The sequence below is a fragment of the Grampus griseus genome (genome assembly GCF_964374135.1).
Source record: "Grampus griseus genome assembly, chromosome: 4".
NCBI classification, from domain to species: domain Eukaryota; kingdom Metazoa; phylum Chordata; class Mammalia; order Artiodactyla; family Delphinidae; genus Grampus; species Grampus griseus.
In genome coordinates this window covers 60,928,601-60,945,612 of record NC_138997.1, presented here as the reverse complement: position 1 = coordinate 60,945,612, position 17,012 = coordinate 60,928,601, and the positions used below count along the sequence as shown (strand labels likewise).

At 33.4% G+C, this 17,012-nt stretch overlaps 1 protein-coding gene across 10 annotated transcripts in view; it reads right to left on the bottom strand.

Annotated features, from left to right (window-relative positions):
- Window positions 1–17,012, bottom strand: part of EPHA5 (EPH receptor A5) — a gene marked incomplete at both ends in the record, with an annotated part of 324,390 nt that overhangs the window by 46,945 nt on the left and 260,433 nt on the right. For 5 of the 10 annotated variants that reach the window (XM_082652895.1, XM_082652897.1, XM_082652900.1 and 2 more), the window contains one exon: window positions 7,946–8,011. The exons of the other annotated variants lie outside the window; for them this stretch is intronic. In XM_082652895.1, the coding sequence (XP_082509021.1) occupies window positions 7,946–8,011 (66 nt within the window). The remainder of the gene's footprint in view (window positions 1–7,945; window positions 8,012–17,012) is intronic. 10 annotated transcript variants of the gene reach the window in all.

The following is a 17,012-nucleotide window of genomic DNA, read 5'->3' as shown; positions in this document are numbered from 1 at the left end:
ATTCCTAAACGAAGCCCCAATGCACATTTCCCACATCATCTCTGAGATATTTCTCCATGCTTCCGTATGTTCCTATATACTGGTTCCTGCACTTAGGATGCTCTTCTTAACAATTTCCAATTATCAAAGTCCAGTTCAAGTGTTGCCTTCTTCACATTTGTTTTTTTTTTTTCCCCTAATACCCTGGATTAATGCAATCTTGCCCCCTCTGAACTCAGTAGCTTTCTGTATCCCTCTCATGGTGTGACTGCCATTCTACAATGCAACATAGTCATTTGAGAATGTTTTTTGGCTCTCTTGCTATTGTTGTTAGTTTCTTAAATGGCAGCAACTCCCATTCATCTATAAATTTCTGAAGTGACCTGGCACCTGGCTCAGAGTTGGCCCCAGAAATATTCGTCACATTGATGAATGAATAAATGAATGAGTGGATGATATTCTGGTTGAGTCTACATAAGGACAAGTGTTTAGAGAGAGAATACGCTGATGAATACTAAGGTACGTGAATAACCATATAACATTAAAACAGCTGACCAAAATAAAATATTTAAATTACTTTTAGTGAAACTCTAAGGAAGTGAATTTATTATTCACAAGCTCTTATAACAAAATTGAGTTTATTAAAAACAAAATTTCATTTACTTCTGCATAAAGAAAATACAGCCAAAGTGTCAGATTGACAAAATATTTTCATTACAAAGTTGACTGAAAACTACTATATGATATAAATGAAGTGGCCAATTGACATGCACTGAGGACTGTTCCTTGGTTTTATATTCTAAAATGTTTCTTAAATATGTGTATATTTTGATATAAAAATGAAACCTATTTTATTCTCTATCTTTCTTAGTGTATAATTACATATATTATACAACATAGATAACAAAACCTTTCCTTGTGCCATTTTTGAAAAATATGCAATTATCTTAATTTTATCGTGTTAAAGAACTGGCAGTTTATTAGTAAAGTACAGCTAGGAAAATTTAAGTAAACTTGAAGTAATATACTTAATACATATAGTGTTCTTGGGTGAGGAAAATTACACAATGAGGAACTGGTGGTTTTTCAAATTTTATTCATAACATGTAGATGCATTTGTCACTTAAGAGCCCTTAAGACATCTTGAATCACCTCACCACAGTGAAATGGAGAGAAAAAAATGAACACATGATATCATCCTGAAATAATAGTTGGTCTATTCAAGCTGACATTTAAGATATTTTAATACATTGTTCATATTTTTTAAATATTACTTATTCTTTCAATCTTTAATGTATGTGTCTCTAGAGAGAAGTTATTGATACTGTTTATTTTTTTTACCAATGTTCTAAATACAATTGTGTGAAATCATCCTGAGATTTATGTTATTTAAATAATACTGACAAAAAACTTTGTTAGAGGAATTCTAAAGATACCTCAAAAGTATACAAGTTCTTGCAGTTTACATTAGAAAACAAACATCCATTCCAACTTTAACTCTCCTACCTTCAAAAAAAAAAATCAAGCTTTGAAACTTATATCCTCAAATAGTCTTTATCAATAAATAAGCTTCATGGATATTTAAATTGCATGCAAATGCCTCATATGAAAATGGAAATAAAACTTTGGATCTCATCTAAAAAATGATTTGGGAATACCATGGTGAGGAGTTGTTAACATTTTAATACCTAGGGTGAGAGTCAAGAGGGCAATAAGAAGGAGTTATTTTTGACTACAGGCATCTCAAGACTTCTATAACATAATACGGCTGCATGTCACATTAACATAAAAAATTAAGTTCTGGAACACCCCAAAGCAACATTAAAACAAACCTCAACAAGATACAGCAAGTAGAAGTGCAGCTGGCAGAGACTGGCACTCAAGCAGTGGTTCAGCCTTTCCAACAAAGTATCGCAGGGAGCCTGTTCATTCAGTATCATCTTCTGTACCTTGTCCAGATGCAACATTTTAACTCAGCATACACTAGAGTCAATAAATATGCCATTCTGTACATCAATTACAACTCCTATCTTCTAGAACCGATTTCTTTTTCAAACGGAAAAGAAACAGTTTCTTCATTTTGCTTCAGTCACAATTTTAATGAACTTTGATATCATTTTACTAAAAACAACTGTAGTGCAAGTAGAGGAATCATCTTCTAGCCATTTATACTTATTTTCTTCTAGAAAACAATGTTATTTTATTTTTTAGTAGTAGAGGTGGGCATGAGAAATCATATTAAGTGTAAGCATAATTCATAGAGTGATGCTTCCTATATAAGTGACTCCATGGGTAATTTAGAAATCAATCTATTTTCCCCCATTTCTAGCCTAAGGATTTAAATAACACAGCCTTGATAATATTAATGCAGATCTTAAAAACTTGGCCCAAGCCACAACATCTAAATTTGAATATTTGAAATTTCTGTAAGACATGAAATAGTAAACAATAATATTTATGAATGGATGGATGTGCCAATGAGTAATGTAGTTCTTGGATGTAAATTAAAGATTTGATAATAAATTAGTGGTATGAATGTCAAGCCCTCCAGAGTACCAAGTGAAGCACAGAATCAGAACTTTACTAAATGACACCATTATGGACAATGAGAAAAGAAGAGTGAATGAAAGAGCAAAAGGAGATTGTAGATCCTTACTCTACAATAACCTCCACAAAATCTGATTTTTCCATTGCTTTAGCCTATGGAAATAAACACTGAATAAACACTTCTTTCCCCTTAATTCTAAATAAGGTGGGGAGGGGGGAATGGTGAAAGAAGGAATGTTTTTGCATTTTGATGTCTTTGAAAGAGTGAGCATATGCAGTGCCTGGCTCAGAAATGGACAAGCCTATAACTGTTCCTCTATTATCCAGATGGATTAAGAGATGCTTTACCATACTTTAAAGCAAAAATATTCAAAAGGCAACGCTGGAGCAAACATTAGAGTCAATATGTGTTGCTTATGGAAAAGAAAAGTTCCTTGTATTGTAGCCTCTTTTAAAAACACATTTATCCATATATGCACACTCTTTTGTTCTGACATAACGACCTCAACCACTGCATATGTTGTGTTTAAGAATTTTATGCTGGAATCTTGAAAAAAATAAGTTACAGTTTTTTTGGGAAATAGTTTGACCTTTTCACTTCAAGAGTCTCTACAACTGTAAAGTAGTTTGAATAAAACCTCAGTTAACTCAGCCCCCATAAAATAAAGAAGCATATGAAGATTAGCCTATTAAAATATCTAATAAATACTGAAAATAGATTGTTTTATTTTATAGAACCACATTCTTCAATAAGAATGTGAGTGCAAATGCAGAAAAATGGGACATTGTATATATAGGCTGTCTTGCTAGCATTTGTATACTAGGGTACTGGATTTTGAGTTCCTTACAGAGAAATTTAAGTTACACAAAAAATGCAACTGATTTATTATTATTTACTGAAAATTCTCAGACATACTTCTCAAAGAATATGTACATGTTTTTGAAAACATGCCTTCCTTGGATAGGGGAATGGAGTGATGATTATACCACACAAAATGAGGGCACAGCTCGCTGTGTTCCCATCTCACATTCTTCCAAGGATACTAACCACCCTATGATTAATGGCAATGTGAGAAGCTAGCTTATTTCTTATTTTATGCCTTATATATCATTTTTAATTTCTATATTATAAAAGACAAAGAAAAAAACCCTTAGAAATAATACTTCCAAAATAATGTAGTACATATGAATTTGTAAAGTTTTTCATTAATAACCTCTTCAAATCCTTTTAGAATTAGCAATAAGAGAAAGACTTGAATAATTTGGAATACTTCAGAAAACTCAAAGATGAATTATAGACTCTTCATTATTGAGTTAAAATTTAATTACCTTAGAATTTTGATATAAAAACACATTTCATAAAGTATGACATGTAAGTATTGTGTCTCCCTGTTTTCAACAAATTTTGTTCTAATGTGAGAGTAGGTAATTTCCTACTAATTTTTAAAATAGTTCATGGATGTGACCATTGGATTTCTCAATTAGAGTAGTCCCACTTAATATCTCCTATGGTCTGAGGTTCCACAGGTATTACAAAAAAGGATTTGGGAGCAGTTCATAGCAAGCCCTCAGTTGGAATTTAATATATTATCTCTCTATATTGTGGGCAAGCCTCATATCTGCCTGCCAACAGCACTTTAAATGGCGGTCTAGAATTATAAGGATGATTTTATTCTCTATGTTTTTTCCTAACTCTATAAAATGGAATAGCACTTCCACATACCTCCCCGACAGAAATCTGTTGAAGCTGAGTGAAATAATCTGTTAAGTATGTAAAAATAAAATTTTGCTTACTTCAAATTTCAAGAAACTTTCAGTTAATGAATTAACTTTCAGTTAGTTCGTTGAAAAATTAAGGTAATAATTAATGTTTCAATGTAATCCACAATCATTTTGTTCAGAGAACTATGTTTTGTTTTTGTTTTATTCTCTGAATTATGAGAGAAGTTAGAGTTTTTTCCCTTGTGCTTCTGATTTTAAATAGTATTTAAAATAAATAATAATTTCTAAAAAAATGAGGTTGATTTTCTAAAAATCACAGAGTAGGTAAATAAACAAAATAAGAATTTAATATCTCTATTTTCAGAATAGTGAACTCCACTTTACTTGCCACATGAATCCCTCAGAAGAAGTAGTAAGGGATATAAAAACACTGGAAAGCTTGACAACTGATGAATGAAGGAATAATCTAACGTATGTTTGAATTTAAGAAATGCAAGGAAAAGCTACTTTGGGACTATGGGAAATTTCAGAAGAACTTATAATAAACATTATGTTATAAATATATATTGGTTCCTGTAAGCACAAACAAAAATGAATATCAAGGGGTAAATAGTAATGTCATTTTAGAAATTGCACATATTTATATCTTATTTACATTGAAGACAATCAATTCAACACTGGATGCTTGTAAAAATGGATGGGGTGAGGGTGGGAGGAATGAAAAGATGACTAGAGTCTCAAGCCAGCTGTGATGGTATGAAGTCAAAGATCACAGATAAAAAAATACCCCTGCTAACAATGTAGGCCGTCTTGGGGATAGGGTGCCTAAAATCTAGGCATCTGGGTTTCATTAAGACATATTACAGAAATATCTTCCATCACTGGGTAGATTTCCATCAAAGCAGGAAGAATATTTTTAAAATTAACATTATGCATATGTGTAAAGATTTCGCAACAAAGTAGGCAACTAGAGTGATGAAAAATAATTTGAGATCAAAGATAACAACATGTAATTACCAATTTCATCTTATAAATAGCACACGAGGCATTTGAAAAATAATGGAGTATGGTTTCCTGGCGGGAACTTTGAGAGTAAAACTCAGAACTCCATAGCCCTGCAGAAGATTTAATGTAGTTGAATTGCAGAACAAAGGATCTAGATCAATGGTTTTGAAATTATATTTTTCGGACCCTGAGATTTCCACAAGGTATATTAAGGTACTTCTAAAAGCCAGTATATTTACAATGGGCAATTTTAATGTATATGTGTTGCATTATATTAAGGTCAAAACCAATCACACATATTCATGAGTGGTCTTTCAAGAAATGAAAAACTATGATATTCCAAAATCTCAAAATGTCTATCTAACCTCTGCTCTGTAATTTTAAATATGTCTGTTCACAAATGATCAGAGAATGTTCCTTAGAAATTATTTATGTGGTAATTGACAAATGCTGATATGATTATACATACAAAATTAGGTGACAAGATTTTAGGTCAAGATTTCTTAGTATTTTACTGATTATAGTAGGAAAATTCTCAGCCCTTAATTTCCACTAGCTAAGTTTTTTTTTTTTCCTTCCCAATGTTTTAATCTAAGCAAATAGTATCTTTAACTGAAACCTCATATTGACTAGAAATTGTAAAATGGAAGTTGAGAAAGCAGAGCAATAAAAACATATTTAGCTTCCATTCTTCCCAATTAATAATTTTGAACAACTTTCTTGCTGTCTAATTTATGTAAGCTCAATTAAAGTTTGTTTCTTTTGCTTTATTTTGTTTTGTTTTCCTAAGAATGCATTAAAAAAATTCTGGCTTTTCCATAAATCTTTGCACACAAATTGTTAACATTTTATTGGGTACCTAAGCACATTTGTGGCTCAATAATTTGTTTATTATGTATACACACACACACACACACACACACACACACAAATACACATGCACACACACAAACACACTCATTGAATAATTGCTGACATTATTTGAAGAAAGATGTTAGAAAAAAAATTGTTTTCTTAGGTTTCCTGGTGTATGATTTGTGAAGAAAATGTTCCACCTTCCCTCTTTTCCTCTGTTCTTTTATTTCTTCACTGCATAAACTCCCTGAAGTCAACTACACAGTAGAAAGAGATGCCATTTTTTTTTAAAAAATGAAGCAATTTAGATCCAGCTAAAGTTAGTTTTCATCAATACTTTCTAAGTCACGGCTTTATAAATGTTCATACACCCATATCTTTGAGGTTTAGTTCAAGGTATGTCTGGATGTCATTTTTGTTTTCTTTCAAGATGTAAATTCTGCTTATTCTGCTTCAGTGATTTATCTCTTATAATAACCAAATTTGAGAGTCAAGTAGAATGAGCAATTCAGTGACCATTTTTAAGTTTTTCTATGGAGCAGTAAAAAAATAAAGTCACAGTTTCAAGCCATTTATATTATACTTCAGCCTTTGCCAGGTCTCAGGGCTGTTTTGTTTTTGTTTTTAGTCTGTCACTGAAGCCCTAGGCTCATACAAGAATTTCCTAAGGTAAATAATTCGGAACAAATCTGTACTTTCATATTAACTTAAAAAAACTTTCAAATATAAAAATTTCAAAAGATTGAGTAAAAAGATCAACAAATCTTATTAATCTGTGTTTGTTTACGCTCTCTTGTTCTCAGAAGATCATTGGTATCAATTCCACCACTTCTCACATCTATGCATGCATGCACTTTTATTCACACCAGTTTTTTGAATCAACAAAAATTAATTTACACCTAGAGAACATAAGTAACAATTTTAAATGACCCAAGGCAGCCCTATAATTCTCTAAAATGCATTTCATCTCTTTTCTTGGCAAATTTTGACTACGAATAACAGCTCAATATAGTAGTAGAGGGATTTAGACTCCTTAATCTAGACAGAAATTATCTGGAATATTTCATTTTTTTTACAAGGTAGCTCACTACTGTGTAGGAGAGTTCCTCTAAATCTGTGAAGAGTGTTCTTTGGTCTTATGTTCTAGCCTATAGTTTCATAGCTATAACCCAGATATATTTAGGATTTGCATTTGTAAATAATTAAGACTATCCCATTTGGACACTGATCCCAAAAATGTGCATATTTTTTACTTAATTGGTATCAACTTAGGAATATCACTTCTAATATCTGAAGTAATTCAAGCTTAAAACTATTAAGTAAACCATTTAAAATTAACTGTGGTTCTGTTCTCCAATGCCACATATATCCACAATGATTATGAAAACAGAAGATCCTACTTAGGTTATGGTCACTCCATGGGTCTGGGAGACAGAAAAGGTGACTTCACTTTGACAGAAGTGGCATTCTACTTCCACGTATGATATGGTTTCACTCTTGATGGAACAACAAAAACACTGACATGTTAAATGTAAAACAGATGTTATGATCTTACAACTTCCTGCTTTAAATCAGGACCACAGTAAAAGCCTTGGAAGAGAAGTATGAATGCATGACTTAGGGGTGATATGCTATATGCATATTTTATTTGAAAGTATCCATTGTGAAATCACTTAAGATTCTTTTTTGGGACTCAGTTTCAGTCTACTCTTCTGTTAAAGCGTAACTTGAATACTAACTATTAAAATGTACACAAATGAAAAAAAAAAGGAATGCTGACGATAATACATATAGGTGGGACAGCACATAGGAGTGAAAGCAGGAGGGGAACACTAACCATATTAGGCTTGGATGGGCAACAGCGCACAGGGAAGAAGCCCTTCCACAGCCACAATCGCAGCAACTGAAAAGCAAACAAGAGAGCCCAAGATAAGGAAGAGATCCCACTCCCTCGATATAGCTATAAAGACACTACGAATTTAGACAGGTGTCTGCTTTGCTTTTCAAAAGCAAAAACTCCTAAATGCACACAATTAATTTTCCCACAATGCTTTTCAAATTAAGAAGTATTTTATGGGTTTAAGAAATACAGAGCTGTATTACATAGTTATTTTTATTTTACTTAAAAAGCTTATTTGGTAGGAAATATAATGAGCCAATGTATTTGATTATCCAATTAAAACAGACATACAAATAAAAATGTAAACATTTGAATATTTCCTCAGAAATTCCTGCAAAATTTTACTCAGAAGACGTTCTAAATAGCACTGTAAATAAATGTTTTGCATAGAGCTTAAAAATTTAGGATGGAGAATAATGCCTTGCTCATTTGACCCACTGATTTCTTATAGCAGTGGCATCATTTATCACAGACTATTGAAAATGTTATGCTTACATGACTTCTCCAATCATTTGTGGAAAGCTGCCAATTTAACTTTAAATTTTCCGATTTTAAAAATGCGTCTCCATAATATATTTGCAGAGCTATTGTTATATTTTTTAAAAAACAACCTATATATAATACATGCACTTTTCTGGATACTGCAAGATTCAATATTCTTTTAAATTTTCCACATATTCATAGTAAAAAATCCAGAAAATACCAAGTAAATTGTTTAATATAATGTACTTTATTGCTAGAAACCAAGTAAACTAATGGCAGAATATAACATAGAAATTATTTAGTGCTTCAATGCATTCACTTTCCAGTATAGTTTATAAATTGCACTTAGAGTGATTTCAGGAGAACTGTGGGATGAGCTCAGTAACAGTACCACACACCAGCAGGCCAAGACTTTTATCTAAACTCTGTCTATTTTGAACTTTAATTACTAAAAAATGTACCTAGTCTATTTTATATCAAATAAGGAGAAGAAAATACAATATAAACATCCAATATATTTGGGAATGCTAATGAAGGTAGACAAGTATTTCCAAATTAAATTCCAATGGATCTTTTTCAAGGAAAGATAGGCAATGTTCCATATATTTTCTTTGGAGTATTGACAATGCTTTAATTTTTCCACTACTAAGTATCTGAGAATTTGGCTGTCACTAAAATGGCAACTGTGACATTTATTTCCAGATAGACTATTTGTATTTTAAAGACTATGCCAAATAATTATTTTCACTGTAGAGATATTGGAAGTCAAAGTTACAGTATATCAAATTGTTAAAATACTTATAAGAGTAGATAAAGCATCTGTAAAAACCTTTGGCAAATCTTGATATATTTCCTTATAATTACATTTATTTCATTAATGCCTTAATTACTAATATCTTAGATATGTTAACTTTTCTACTGCTTCTGTTTGTATCAGCACTCAGATTTGGGGTTGGTAAACTATGGCCCATTGGCCAAATCTAGCATACCACTTATTTTTGTAAGTACAGTGCTATTGGAACATGGCCACACTCGTTATTTATTGTTTATGGAGTCTTTTGTGCTGTTGCGGCAGACTTAGGTAGTTGTAACAGAGAATGTGTAGCCCGAAAAGCCTAAAACATTTACTATCTGGCACTTTAAAGAAAGTTTGCCCTCCTCTTTTTTTAGACTATTAGTTTTGTGAGATGAGGATGATTCCTTGACCTTTTTTTTCCATCACAGTTTAAACATAATTAATGACACATAAGTAGTTTCACTGTAATTGGTATTACCTAATGGCACAATTATCTCAATTTACTGATAGCTATTAATATGGAAAGTTTGCATAGATGTGTTAATTTTGAATAGCACAGTTCCAACTCAATAAATAATAAATAAATGATAATAGATTGTTGACAAATGTATACAACTGTTTTCCAGCAGTTAAAAAAAGATGATGTCATCTCCTAATAAAGTACAAACATCCTTCTAGTTGAGTGTGCACAGCTTATAAACGCATGTAGAACTGTGCATAGGAAAGCAAGAACTGCACTGTGATTGGCCATTACCTATAAGGATTTGTTTAATGCTTGATCAGTGTTCTAAGACTCAAAAAATACACTAATGATTCCAAAAATAATAACATTTTATTCAGTCCTTTTTATTTGAAAAAATATAATAAGGCTTTTGTCTTACAAATTAGTACATATACACGCACATACACACACACATACAATTCACTATAACACCAAATCTACAAATTTTAGTTCGGAAGAATTTAACTCACCTTACCTATCATTAGATTTCAAATTTATAGTTTTTAAAAAGTTTAGTCAAAAAATCTGAAATCTTATAAAATCAAACACTCCTACTTTTTCTGAGTCATTGCTTTAGATTTGGTACTGATGCTTTCTTTGACTTGTTTTAAGATGGCATAAATAAATACCCTGGGTAACTTAGTTAACTTCTTTGTGTTTCAGTTGACAGCCATAAAATAGGGATAATAATGGATTCTATCTCATAGGTTTTGTGAAAATAAAGTGAGAGAATATATGTATTCACTTAGATCAGTGTCTGGCACTGATGTGCCTGGGAGAAAAGTGGTAGCTATTATTCTTAGTAATACCATAATCAAAGTGATAGAATAGATTCTCATTATTTCAGAGAAATTTATTTTTTCATGATCCATATAATATTACCATACTAAGTATTTCCATTTATAACACAACTAAATATCTAATTACCTTCAGACCAATTCATATAAATACAGATGGCCAATGTAAGTTAAAAAAATCATTTCCACAAAATACATTTTCTTGGGGTTTAGTGATCAGAGCATACTGTTCATTAATATGTCATTGAGAAAATTAAAACTGAAGCTCCTTTTCTGTGAATGTCTGAAGTGGAATAGTAATCCCCCAAATTACTCTTTTTAAATTAACTCCAAGGATGCTGTCACAATAACACTTAGACACCAAATGGTATAAAGAACATGTTCTTTCCTTAATCAATAAATACTCAAAGTACAGGTTGAAAATGCTTACAAGTCTCAGAGATAATTTAGAAATAGAAACCAAAATGTGCTAGAAATAGCAGCCAATCTAATTTATGTGAGCTATGGTTCAACAAAGTCCATCTGCATTCCCATAAGATTTTAGCACCTGGAAGCCTGTAAGTGACTGCATGCAGCTATAACAAGATCGTTATTATCAAAGTTTAAACTAGGTTAGCCCTTCTGGACTTAATATCAAAACTGTAGACCTTTGTTTTAAGAGATATTTTGATTTGTCCTTCCGAAGATTAAAATATGATAACGGAATCTTTCCAGATCCAAAGAAGATTCAAATGAAATTACTTTAGCCAGGTCTTACACAGAATTGATCAATATATGTACCAAGTGTGTCAATGTAAGTAAGATAACCTCCCTTCTACCCAAGAAAGTTGATTATAACTCTAGGGAAGAAATTCTCAAAGATACTAGATCAGAGAAGTAAGACTACAGGCTGTGGATAAATGATGACTTAAATTCTTAAACAGAGATCATACAAGTGGATAAGAAAAACACTAAGATTCCAAAAGATAAATGAGAGGGGCAGAAAGAGTAATTCTGAAAAAGAAGTATTTTAATTAAATAGAAAGTATTTTTAGTTTACTGGTTAAAAAAAAGAAGAAAATGAAAAGGTTGCATAATTTACCGATTTTAAATAAAACAATGACAACAACAAAATTGGTGGTACTTAGTGCTGGAGAAAAGACTGTAGTTTGTGCCCTCAAAGGTCACAGTGAAAAGTACCACTGGTACTTTAGAAAACAATCCTCCAAAACTTATTAAGAGTGACAAAAATGTCCTTACCTTTTGACACCACTGGGTAGCAAAACAGTTAAGATCATGGTAGTCAAATTAAGAGCAGTCCTGGATGTATCTACTACTAAATGCATAGCTTTTGGTAAACTTGTTATTGATGTAAATGAGATAAATAGTAGAAACTATATTACATGGGATTGCTTTGAAGAATGAGTTTGATTATAAATGTAAAGCTTTCTGCACTGTCCTGGGCTCACAGCCTGCACTTAAAAAGTTTTTTGTTTTTTTTTTTCTGAAGATGTTGGGGGTAGGAGTTTATTAATTAATTAATTAATTTTTGCTGTGTTGGGTCTTTGTTTCTGTGTGAGGGCTTTCTCTAGTTGCAGCGAGCGGGGGCCACTCTTCATCGCGGTGTGCGGGCCTCTCACTATCGCAGCCTCTCTTGTTGTGGAGCACAGGCTCCAGACACGCAGGCTCAGTAGTTGTGGCTCACGGGCCTAGTTGCTCCGCAGCATGTGGGATCTTCCCAGACCAGGGTTCGAACCCGTGTCCCCTGCATTAGCAGGCAGACTCTCAACCACTGTGCCACAAGGGAAGCCCCCTAAAAAGTTTTTTGTAACTGGTATTATTATAATAACATGGACTTACGGCAAAAAGTGAGGTGTAGATAATATGCACGAGGCTGGCTACAGATTTTAAAAGAACCAATGACCAACAAATATTTTGCAGTTAATAAAATCTATTTGTGGAGTCTATGATGCAATGAAATTAATATGGTATAATATTAAAAATTTTAAACTTTTGGTAAAAATTAGTGTGCAGAGAAACAAAATGAATGCAAAAAGTATATAAAATCTTTAAGAGCTACTGTGTTGGAGTGTTTCATGAATTTGCATTTTTATGAGACAATTTTAATTTCCCTGATTTCAAAATTTTTTATGGTTATTCCACTTTGTAATTTTAAGAAATACAAAGAATTCAAATAATTCCAATTATGTTGCTGATCACAATATACTGTCATTTACACTGTATCAGTTTTAACATGCTAAAAATAATTTAAACATGTAACAAATATTTACAACAAAAGAAGCTTAGGTTATTGTTCAGTGGTAATTAGTATTGACAGTGTTGTTTTATACATTTGTTAAAATATCTCATAATGTGATACCTTTTGCATCTGTGTCTTTATTCTTATTCTTCTTAGATTTATTACTGATATTCTGATGAAGCTAGGCTAAAACTGAAAATATCTTTTGCAAAAACTAGGAAGGAGATATGCCTCAGTCCCCATACTTCTGACAAAAAGGCACAAAATTATTCCACCCTCCAAGAGGAGGTAATGTAAAATGGCTGGAAAGAGGTTTGTTTTCATTTTTGTTTTTGTTTTTGTGTGTTTTTGAGTAACTCTGAGGGGAATCCCCATCTACAAGACATGCATAAATTTATCTGTGCAATCCAATCAGTATTCCCAAGTCGTAGTCTAGGCAAATTGGAATAGGATATAGTTATACACAGTAATTTTAAAATCTTTTCCAGTTGTCTGCTTCCTTCCTATAAAGAGCTTCTTACCCCTCACCAATGATTATAGCTGTCTCCCTATTACCCTCTAGGGCCACTTATCAAAAACTGTCCTATCTGAGCACTAGTCCCTGGTAGGTGAGTTTTGAAATATCAATGGATCTTAGTCTTACCTAATCAAGTTCCAATCCTGGCATACTCATATCTTGATGTGAAATAATAAGAAATATATATATTGGTCTCTGCTCCCAGTTCCTGACACAGAACTCCTAAAACCCTTGTTAAATAGGGGTACTATGAGAATCTTTTGTTCTAACTTACAGTTCCTGACGCGGAGCTCCTAAAATGCTTGTAATTTCCTAAGTTACAGAAGAACTAGGAGCATCTCTTGTTCTAATATTTGGTCTTTGACTCTGGATCCTGACACAAATCTCCAAAATCTCTTGCAATTTCCTGTGTGATAGGAGTGTCTTTTGTTCTAATTAGGTGACCCTTGGTGGGTTGGTTGCCAGAAAGTCCAAGTCATGATTAGAAACTTGGAATTTTCCGCCTTACCTCTCATTCTCCAGAGAAGGGAGAAGGGCTGGAAATGGAGTTAATGATTCGTTATGCCTACATGATGAAGCCTCCATAAAAATCCCTAAAATACATCCATGTACTGGAAGGGTGGCACACCTCAACTCCACAGGATAGAAGCTCCTGTACTTGGGACCCATATAGACCTGGTCCTCCATCTGTCTGTCTACCTGTATCCTTTATCAAATCTTTTATTATATAATCAACTGGTAGTTGTACGTAGGTGTTTCCCAGAGTTCTGTGAGTTGTTTTAGCAAATAATCAAATCCAAGGAGGGGGATCATGGGAACATTTGATCTGTAGCCAAGTCAGAGAGAAGCTGTGGGTAACCTGGGGACCTATTAGTTGTGACTTGCATCTGAAGTAAGGGACAGTCTGGGACTGAACCCTTAACCTGTAGGGTCTGTGCTAACTCTATTTAGTGTCAGACCGAATTACAGGACACCCACGTGATTTCACAGGGAATTGCTTTGTGTGGAAAATATAACCCCAGACATCTAGTATCAGAAGTCTTGTGATTGTGGTAGCAGTGTGAAAGTAAAGGAGAAACACACAACAGGACTTTGCCTTTTTAACACACTTGCTTTCTCCTTCTGTTACCTGTTTCAAGCCTGAATAGTCCTATTGTAATATTCATCCTAAAAGTAAGAATCCTGGGACTCAGAGACAGGGAACTGCTTTCGCAAGGTGGCACTCATAACAAGTTGTGGAGGTAAGATGTGGGCACCAGTTACTGCACTGTAGTGTACTGGAAGCACAATTTCTTCTTCCATGTCTTCCAGCTCCTTTCATTTCTACCTCTCCCCCATGCTCAGCTCCCCCTTCCCTCTGTTGAAAATTTAAATACATTTGCATGGGGAACTCTGTTATGAACACTTCTTTCTTCCTTCACTAATAGCTAGTTACCAGCTTTAAAAAGTCTGATAAATTTATTCACAATAAATTACATACAACTAAATTGCCTTTATCTGAGTCTAGCCCTTATTGTAGCAAAATATACCACATTTTGTTTTAAAGTATTAAAACGTGTGTGCTGTAAAAATACTCAATGATCCAAATTCTACTACATTATTCAAATGCATGTATAAAATAGAGATTAGATCATATAAGTGACTGAGGTAAACTAAATAAATCATACATATTCACAGATTTCTAAAATAAAAACTACCCCCCAAATTCTACAAATCTAAGTGTTCTATGTGCAGTCATCCTTTTTTCTTAAGGACAAAGTCACAAAAATACACAAACAAACAAATTCACTTCAACTTACTCTGAAGACAACTATTAAGATCTAGGAATATCAAACTACATGAAAGTGATACTGACCAAGACCCTGTGGGGCTCCTGGGCACAAAAGCCTTTCTGTGTTCCCCATTTCTTCATTATATGAAATAGGCTTTATTCAGCCTCCATGGCCTTCCCTGAGTTCCAATGGGCAGGTTCAGATATTGATAGATGCTAATTAGGGAAGGGGAGGGTATGCGGAGACAAATGAGGAACAGTCAAGAAACAGTAGTGCAGCCTTGGAGCAAAGTCCTGGTTCCCCCTCAAGGGATATATATAACAATATCTTCGAGCTGTTTTGCAGATACTGAAGCCCCCGCCAGGTGGGAGAAGTTAACTGTATGCTGCCCACAAGCATGTAGCTCCCAGACCAGTTGGAACCTGAAGGATGATGATGCTAGCTCCCACAGCTCCCACTTACCTCACCACCAACCAATCAAAAGAATGTCCACCAGCTGACCACACCCTCTTGGAACCATTAATGTAAAACTCCTCACTACCCACTCCAGGTCAGGACACACAGTTTTGAGGGCATTAGCCTGCTGTGGCCCCCTTTGCCTGGCAAAGCAATAAAGCTATTCTTTTCTACTTCACCCAAAACTGTTCCTCTGAGTTTTAATTCTGTGTTGGGGTACAGAGGCCAGATTCGGCTTCAAAAGCAGAAAGAAAACTTGTGGCAAGTTATCTTAGACTACTCTTCAGTTGGTTTATTCCCCAAGCTATACTTTAACGATGATTCACTGTACTTCTTTTAATCATTCTAATGGGCCAGAGAGATCATTAAAAAACAAGCTCTTCTTTCATGAATGCCACAGGTAAAAGGACTGATACAACTAGCAAACGTTATTGAACATGTTAGATTCAGTTTACTTATGCCAGTATATATTTGGGAATGCAAAATTAATTTCACCAAATACTAACCACCTTTTATAAGCTTTTTTGCTACAGTAAACACAATCATTCTCATTATCTGCAAACATTTACTAAGAATTGATGTGCTATGTTTTAAGAATAAGAAATTATATATAAAAAATGCTTTCTACTCACATTATATAATGATTCTAAACCTGGCTACAGACTAGAGTCAACTGGGGAGTTTTGGAAAAAGAACAAAAAAACCCACAATGCCCAGGCCTCAGCCCAGAACAATAAAATTAGAACACCTTGCCTGTGGGACACAAGCATTATTATTTTTCAAAAGCTGTTAGTTGATTTTGTCCATGTTGACAACAACTGATCCTACAGGTACTCAATAAACACTTGTATTGAATGATGTGTCTTATAATAGTCTTAGGGGAGTTTACTTAATGAATACAAAGGAAAAGGTTTGTAGTTAGCATATTAATGGTCTGCATGTTAATAAAAACTTCTAAAGTGCCAGAAGGTGCTTTAAAACAATTTGTTCTCTGGTAAGTACTTTAAATAATTCTCCTGCAATTTGTTTACAGTGTTAATTTACATTATCTACAAAGGAAGATTGGTTTGTTAAGTAACTGTAAATTTCATCCTATCCTCTATCTTTTTAAATCACAATTTTTTCCCCCATATAACATTTAACTTTACAGGTTTCTTTCAGTTGCAAGTTCTATGATTAATGACAGATTTTTGTACTTCTATATTTTAATACTAGCTACTTGGATTCTTTAGGAGTCATAATATCTCAAATAAAATAACAAAACTGTAAAACTATTCTTTATTCAGTGTCCTCATTTTGCCCTTCTGAGCTACTGGACCACAGACTTAAAGTTATGTGAAAGCAAAGCTCAGTTTTCTCGAGGCTTTTCTGCCTCATGGAGCTCAATATCAAAAAAAAACAAAAACAATCCAGTTAAAAAATGGGTGGAAGACCTAAATAGA